The sequence below is a fragment of the Helobdella robusta genome, assembly GCF_000326865.2.
Source record: "Helobdella robusta unplaced genomic scaffold HELROscaffold_38, whole genome shotgun sequence".
NCBI lineage: Eukaryota > Metazoa > Annelida > Clitellata > Rhynchobdellida > Glossiphoniidae > Helobdella > Helobdella robusta.
This window is the reverse complement of record NW_008704829.1, coordinates 896357-905197: the sequence shown is the minus strand read 5'-3', so window position 1 is coordinate 905197 and position 8841 is coordinate 896357. Positions and strand designations below refer to the sequence as shown.

General features: G+C 32.0%; 3 protein-coding genes across 3 annotated transcripts in view; 1 reads left to right on the top strand and 2 right to left on the bottom strand.

Moving 5' to 3' along the window:
- The window catches only part of HELRODRAFT_192792 (hypothetical protein), a gene marked incomplete at both ends in the record, with an annotated part of 7986 nt that extends 7520 nt beyond the window's left edge, over nt 1-466 (top strand). Inside the window, one exon of the mRNA XM_009023892.1 lies at nt 395-466. Within this exon, the coding sequence (XP_009022140.1) occupies nt 395-466 (72 nt within the window). The remainder of the gene's footprint in view (nt 1-394) is intronic.
- A 336-nt stretch (nt 467-802) lies between these two features.
- On the bottom strand, nt 803-4346 carry HELRODRAFT_192791 (hypothetical protein; the record flags this gene model as incomplete). The annotated part of the gene is made up of 9 exons (XM_009023891.1): nt 803-1170; nt 2242-2309; nt 2479-2573; nt 2850-2913; nt 2991-3055; nt 3294-3485; nt 3633-3776; nt 4063-4145; nt 4217-4346. The coding sequence occupies 9 exons, from the start codon at nt 4344-4346 to the stop codon at nt 1076-1078; spliced, it is 936 nt and encodes a 311-aa protein (XP_009022139.1). The 3' UTR covers nt 803-1075.
- A 3898-nt stretch (nt 4347-8244) lies between these two features.
- The window catches only part of HELRODRAFT_128054 (hypothetical protein), a gene marked incomplete at both ends in the record, with an annotated part of 1930 nt that continues 1333 nt past the window's right edge, over nt 8245-8841 (bottom strand). Inside the window, one exon of the mRNA XM_009023890.1 lies at nt 8245-8341. Within this exon, the coding sequence (XP_009022138.1) occupies nt 8245-8341 (97 nt within the window). The remainder of the gene's footprint in view (nt 8342-8841) is intronic.

Genomic DNA, 8841 nt, shown 5'->3' with positions numbered 1-8841 from the left:
TATTATTAACGTTTTAATCATTGCAATGTTAAAAAACAATGATTTTAAAAGACATATATTATATATATATATATATATATATATATATATATATATATATATATATATATGTTGGTAATAGACCATAATTTTTACAATATTCTATAGATTCTACCGAATGTTTGGCGTTAATATGTTTGTAGTTCGTTTTTTCGATTTTTCTCACTAAAGTTTTTTGGGGAACGTTTAGTTTATTAAAATTCAAAATAAACTTATTTTTCGAATTCATGCTGCAAATATAGACAAAGAAGAATATGATGCTATCGATGAAGAAAAGGAGACCAAAGAAGATGACCAAACAATTAAGAAACCTGACACCTAATTCGCATCAAAGTTCAATTTTACAACACCAAAGTTAATTTTCACAACGTCAAAGTTAATCTTGACAAAGTCAATATTTCCCTATATATACAGCAAGGAGCACTGACGATGATTCATTCGGAATCGAAATACGGCCTTATTTGCAGCATGAATTCGAAAAATAAGTTTATTTTGAATTTTAATAAACTAAACGTTCACCAAAAAACTTTAGTGAGAAAAATCGAAAAAACGAACTACAAACATATTAACGCCAAACATTCGGTAGAATTTATAGAATATTGTAAATATATATATCTATATATATATATATATATATATATATATATATATATATATCTATATATATATATATATGTATGTATGTATTATAAATATATGTATACAAACATAAACACTATATATATAATATAAACTATATATATAAATATATGTATATACCCTTATAGTTAACCATTTCATGACAATTTCTTATACAACTGTATATCATTGTGAGTGTGCGTGTGTGTGTGGTGCGTGTGTGTGTTATATATTTGTAAATATTTATATAATAACTGTAATATCGTTCTATATATCATGTCTTGATTTCTTTTTCAATTTTTTCGTCATTCTCACGAACTATCTTTAATACTCATTCTGTTCCTTCTAGTTCATTCATTCGTTCATCTAATTATACATTCATTTATTCTTTTAATCGTTCATACATTCATTCATTCATTCATTCATTGGATTTTCCATCGTTATTTTCGGGGGCAGATATCTCGGAAACTACCAAACTGAATTTGAGTGACTTTTTAGCAAAAAAAGTTGTGTCTGTGTGTGTGTGTTTGTGTGTGTGTACATATATACTTTAGTCATTAAATTTTACTTTTTTGAACTCGAAAGACTTCTTTTTTATTCATTGTTGTTTTTTATCTATGTGTAAACTTATATACAGTCTTCTGATGGTCTCCTCTAGAATGGGTTTATTTCATTTTATTTTCTTCCTAATTTTTCAATATTCTTTGTATTCAATAATTAACTAATTTATTCTTTTTTTCAGTCAATTCGCCAGCGGTCAATTTTTTAAGAATTTTTTCCCCATAACATATTAAACTGGATTCATAATTTCCATAAAATATTTATTAGTTTTGGATATTTGTTAGAGAATTATGATCAATAAACTTATCAAACTTTTTAAACGTTTTAGAAACTTTGAAATTCGTAAAACTTCAGAAAAAACCTAAATGGTCCACTTTTCAGGACAAAGTTTTGAACTATTTACCAGCGTATATAGCGTACATACGAAGCCAATTGTAATTTTTTTACCCGAATGTCTTAGAAACTTCATTCAGTGACGAACCTTAAAATAGTAAAGAAGTAACCGTTCCTGGGTGTATACACTCCTAACTTTAAAAAATTCTTCACTTTTTTTAAAAGTTCTTCATAACAATAGTTTCTAAAAATATTGAAAGTTTATAATAAACACTAAACACCATACATATATATATATATATATACAAATCATCATCTTTTTCATCCATTAAGACAAGTCAAAATGAAATGGATTGCTTGGGAATGAGACATTTATATCAATATCGACTTTTTTATTTGATAATTTTGTGTCTGTAGGTTCTAGAATACGTGATTTTTATTTTACATTGTATTTTATATTTTAATTTATTTTACCACAGCGCAGGGATCTATTTCTTCTTTTTACTTTAAGACAAAAAAAACTTCCATTTATAAAAATGCTAAAAAAAAGTCATCGTTACGATTCACCATCATTATCATTATCATCATCGTCGTCGTCGTCATTATCATCATCACCAGCAGCACCATCATTATCATTCTCGGCATCATCGTCATTATCATCATTAACGTCATCAATGACGTCATCATCACCATTTTCCTCCGTAGACATGTCATCATTATCATTGGCAGGTTTCTTGGGTTTCGATTTTTTAGCCTTTCTGAAAGCCAAATAAACAAATAAAATAATTATTATTTATAATAATTAATCACTGTAGTAATGAAACTATACATACATTACACACGCACACACACACGCACGCACACACACACGCACATCATGTTAATCATCATAATCGCTATATCCACATCTTATTATGTAATACAGACTTTTTTTTGACAAGGGAGAAAAGGATGGGTCGATTCTTGCAATTTTTTTTAGAGGCCCTGGAGAATGACATCTCTTTCAAAGTTGCTTCAGTCATCTTTACGTTAATAATAATAAAATAATAATAATAATATAATAATAATAAACAATAATAATAATGATACTGCTATTGTTAATATTCTACTACTGCTACTGCTACGAATATTTTGACCATTCTACCATTACTATACTACTACTGCTGCTACTACTACTGCTGCTACTACTACTGCTGCTGCTGCTGCTACTACTGCTGCTGCTGCTACTACTCATACTGCAATAATAATCATACTGCAATAATAATAATAATAGTAAATAACTAAAAGCGAACTGAAACCTTATACTGGGATGTGGCGATTTTATTGAGGTACAATTTTTTAATTTCTTTTGCCAGGTACTCACTGTTGGATGATGAAAATGAAAAAAAATGAAGAAGTATATGAGAGAAAGAGAGAGATATCACATATCCGATACTAACTTGTTTGTTTTTGATATGCAGTCTATGAAGACCCTAGTAACAGACTTGATGAACTGTTCTGGGTACTAAATAATAACAATAATATCATTAATAATAATAATAATAATAATAATGGTAACAGTGATAATGATATTATTGACAATGACCAAATTATAAATAAAGCTCTAACATATAACCAAAAACAATAAACAATAAAAACAAGTGAAAAGTTAATGAAGCTTAGCATAAAATCATAGAAAACAAATCATAACAAACAAAAAAAAACAAAGACACTGAAATTATTGTTTGAAAAATTCCCCAGACCTCACTGCCTGCAACTCTTTCCAACTCATCGAGAAAAAAATCTAAAATATGGAAGAGCAGATTCAACGATATTTTTGGATCATTGAATGTTTTTGACAAACTCGAGCAAAATTTTTTGGAAACCATCTGGCTCCAGTTGTTCTTGCTGCTATTCATGAATCTGAACGTTTCCCTAAACATGAACCTAACCAGCTATAGATGGGGGGGTAGGTAGGAAGTTAACTATTACTAATGATGAAATGATAGTTATCATTTATGGCTTTAAATTTAATTTAATTTTAGCACTAACCCAACCAACCAACCAACCAGCCAACCAAACAATCCAACCAACCAACCAACCCTTAAAAATTTATCCATTCGTAGATCATCAATGAGATGCCATTCGTGGGCCTCGACTTGAAGAAAGGCGTCAAAAAACATCATCGACAGTTCGTCCGATGGGAGAGTGTGGATGATTGTCGAGATGCTGTCCGCCAGCTGTTCCTGCGATGTTGCATGCGTGTGTGCGCGTTTGTGTGTGTTTGTGTGGACATATGAGATCAATCAACCATCCAAAGAATCATCATCTGCTGTTCAGTCAATCAGTCTTCAGTTAAGAAATGAATAAAAATGAACCAGTAAAACAAATAAATGTATGAATTGGGCAACTGAATAGATGAACTTTTCAATAAAAGGTCAATTAAACAGCCAACTGTACCACAAACAAACAATTGATTTACTTTTACACATTAATAAATTTATAAAAAATTTTTTAGAGAGTGGAAGAAACCTGAAAAATCATCTTATCAGCCATCCACATACTGTAATGAAGGCCTTTCCAAAGTTTAGCCATGGTCAGATTTGTAGTCGAAGCTGAAAGTTAGTTTTATTATATTAGTTATTTGATGAAATAGTTACTTGGTTGATAAAAAAATAAACAAAACCTGGCAAATTTTTGAGAAATAATTTCAGTCGTTTGAAGCTTTTGGATCGGAGCAGAGGTTCATTGCCAGCTATTTTCCGGACCAACCTGAAAATTCTTTCGTCCGTGAAATCAATATTTCCATCCGCCATCTTGTATTATTAATTTAATTAAAATCTATTTACAAATTATTAAAAATTAAATAATTAAATGTTTATTCAATTATTTTATTCGATTAAAACGTTAAAAAAAAGATTTTATTCTATTTAGGAAGAAAAATAAACACGTGGTGACTGAACTGGCATAGAGTTTAAAATGGGATTTAAGTTATTAATGCAAATTTGAATTCTGAATATTTCTTTTTATACAGGGAATTAATTATTCGTATTAAGAATATTATAAAATATAAATGAAAAAAATAAGTTATCTAAATAATATTTAAATTTATTTTCAATAATCTTAGCAAAAAATCGACCAGAATATATTTTTTTGTGCAAGCTTTAGCTTTATTAATTAATGGTTTGATTTATTTACTGTTTTATTCAGTATAAGAGTTATTTTGTAAACAGATTTATCTTAATTTAAAATAAATTACTTCAATTATTATTTTATTTTTAAAATTAAATGGTTAATATATCTTATTTAGTAAATGTTTTAGATTTCGGGTTTAACAATCCTTAAATTTGAGAACCATAGTTCTATGAAATTTTTCGATTTAGAGCATTTTCGGTTGATCAGTTTGGTCGATTGGTTAGTTGATTGATTAATGGATGGATGAATGGATGGACGGATGAAGGATAGATGGATTGATTGATTGATTGATGGAAAACTTGATTGACTGATTGACAGATGAAACTTTTTGTAGTAAATGACTGATTTAGCTGTTGAAAAAAAAAATTGCTCTCCGGTTTTCAATAGCTAAATGAGTGATTGATTACCTTCCATACCAATCTAAAACAAACACACACACACAAACACACACACACACACACAAACAAACAACAAATAGACATACGGACGGATGGACGGATGGACGGATGGATGGAAGAATGAATTAGATACGCTCCAATGCAAAAGGACGAATAATAATTATGGAAAAAATTCACAGCGCTTAATATGTATGATAGGAATGATGATGGTGATGGTGATGATGATGATAATGATGCTGGTAGTGGGGATGACGATGATGATGACGATGATGATGACGATGATGATGACCACATGTTACTTGATTATGATGTCGTGTGTGTGTGTGTTTGTGTAGCAAACAACCCACTGAAATATATTAAGATGCTTTATTTGACGTTAAAATCAAGACAGAGAAACACAAGTTTATATATAAATCGATGAATAAATTAATAAATAAATTAATTAATAGATGAATAAATTAATGAATTAATGAATTAATAGATGAATGAATAAATAAATAAATAAATAAATAAATAGATGAATAAATAATTAAATTAATCAATTAATAAACAAATACATGTAGATATTTGAAAAAAAAATTTTTTACAACATTATTGTCATCTATGTATTGCTATGGAGAAAACCTTTGGACAAAAAACGAAGTATGTTTAATTAATTGATAGACTAATTAGACCATTAGTGAGTGAGAGAGATAGAAAGAGAGAGAGAGAGAAGTAGAGAGAGAGAGTGTGTGTGTGTGTGCGTGTGTGTGTGTACATATATATCAGTACTAAAGTTAGTGACGACGATGATGACATGAAAGCCTTGAAAGCCAAAAATGACTTGACCAAATAATGCTAGCGAGGATCGCGATTCTGACGATGATGATATTAGTGGTGTTGCAGCAGCTTCTGCTACTGCTGCTACTACTACTACTACTACTACTACTACTACTGATGGTTTTGATGATGATGACGACGACAGAGACGATGATGATGACGACGGGATGAGATTTTTTTGTATTTCTAAAAAAATGTTGAAAATTTTTGCCAAAAAGCTAATTTCCAAAATTGGCGAATGATGTTGAATACACCTGATGGCGATAATGATAACGATAATAATAATAATAACAATAACAACAACAATAATAATAATAATAAAAACAATAATAATAATGATGATATTAAATACAATGATGGCAAAAACGAATATGACTGTGGAGTAAAACTCGTAATAAATTCAAGCATGTCATCAATAAATTTATTATTATTATTATTATTATTATTATTATTATGACGATGATGATGATGATGACGGCGACGAGGATGAAGTCACCTCGTCATTTTCGTTGTGGTTGTCGGATTTGTTGTTTGCGCGTTGTTGTTTGGGTGATTTGATTTCATTGTTATTATTTTTGTTGTTGTTGTTGCTGTTGTTGTTGTTGTCGTTGTTGTTGAAGTTGTTGTTGTTAGAGCTCATTGTTACAACATTAGTAGTTTTAGATTGTACGTCTATGTTGTTGATGTTTGTTTTGTTGCTTTTATTGTTGTTGTTGTTGTTTATGTCGTTTAAATTTGAGCCACTGTTATCATTATCATCATTATTATTGTCATTATTGTTGTTGTTGTTGTTGTTGTTGTTATTATTATTATTACTAATACTATTTTTATTATTATCATTATTATTATTATTATTTTTATTGCTGTTGTTGTTGATATTATTATAATTTTTATTATTATTATCGTTATCATCATGGTCACCGCGAGAGTTTTGCAATTTTTGCTTACTCGCCTCACCGTCATCATGATCATCACCACCATCTCCACCACCATCATCATCATCACCACCATCATCATCATCACCACCATCATCATCATCACCACCATCATCATCATCACCACCATCATCATCATCACCACCATCATCATCATCACCACCATCATCATCATCATCATCACCACCTCCACCACCACCATCATCATCATCATCACCACCTCCACCACCACCATCATCATCATCATCACTACCACCACCACCATCCTCATCATCAGCACCAGCTTCCTTCTTTTTAAAATCGCCGCCAATTTTAGTATCATTACCACAAACATCATTGTCGTCATCATCCTTATCGCTTTTACCACCACCACCACCACCACCACCACCACCTGCATCATCATCATCAGGAATTTTTAACTTTCGAGGCGATGGAGGTGACGACGAAAGCGATATCAGTGGCAGTTGAATATCGAGCATCGGCTGGGTGGTCATCTGCCGCGGGATCGATGGGAGTACGTTTTGAGAGGGGGCCCTACACGGCAACAACGTCATCTTCTCGTCAGGTAGGGCCGATCCGCGATAGTTTCTACCACTATCATTATTATTATTATTACCCCTATTGCCTCTCCTCTCCACTCCATATCTCTCGCAATTTGACTGCTCAACTTCCTCTCTCTCCACCTTCACTATCTCTACACTGCCTATGCTAGACAAACGTCTGCTGCCTGGCCTACCTTGCATGTTGAGCTTGGAGCCCCCGTCGTAAGAGACCTGGCAAGCCCCGCCAGGGCCGTATTTCTCGGCGTAGGTTTCTAGGCGGAGTTTGGCGTCGAGATCTTTGCATCTGTGTGTGTTTGTGTATGTGTGTGTGTTTGTTTGTGTGTGTTTGTGTTTGTGTGTGTATTTATTTGTATGTGTGTGTGAGTGTATTTATGTGTAAGTGTGTGTTTGTTTGTGTGTGTGAGTGTATTTATGTGTGTGTGTGTGTTTGTGTTTGTGTGTGTGTCAGTACGTGTGAGTTTTTGTTATTGAGTTTGATTATTTTGTTGTTGCTGTTGTTGTGTTTTAAATATTATAAATTCAAATTATTTTTCATGATTTTGCTCAAGTTGTAGTTATTATTATTCAATGTTTACAGAATTCCATCAGCTCCAGGCTGAATTATTTAAAAAGATTTCAATGTACTAAAAATTAAAAACTTAGCCATTAAAACTTGTGGAAAATGTTGAACGTGCACTATTTAATCACATTCATCTTTATAAGCAGACATCCAAACACATGATGTAAGAACGCACGCACACACACGCACACAAACACACACACACACACAGACACACACAAACACACAGACACACACCTGCAGAGTAATATATGTTTGAACGGCGTTCTGAACTCCCTATTAAACCTGGCATATATGACAGGGTTAAGAAGGCTGTTCGCGAATCCCAACCATTGTAAGCAACTACCTGTGGTGTGTATTGGTGTGTGTGTGTGTGTGCGTGTATACATATGTGTGTGTGTGCGTGTGCGTGTGTGAGTATATGTGTGTGTGTGTGTGTGTGTGTGTGTGTGTGAGTGTGTGGGAGTTAGTTCGTGTTTTGGTGTATGTTTGTGTATCGAGTATTAGTGTATATGTATGTGTTTTGTATGCCATGTATTGGTGAATGTATGTGTGTGTATGTGTGTATACGTATACATTCTCAGACGTTTGTGTACGTGTGAATATTTCAAATTTCCAAAGTTTTATTTATCTCCCTGTATTGGTGCGTGTATTTCTCTGGGGATTATTATTATTTTTATTATGAAAATTTAATGAATAGCAAGTAATTAGGAGAGAGTAATTAGGAGAGAGAATGAGGGAAAAAGAGAGAGAGAAAGAGATGGAGAAATAGAGAGAAATAGAGAGAGAGAGAGAGAGAGAGAGAGAGAGAGAGAGAGAGAGAGAGAGGAGAGTACCTCATA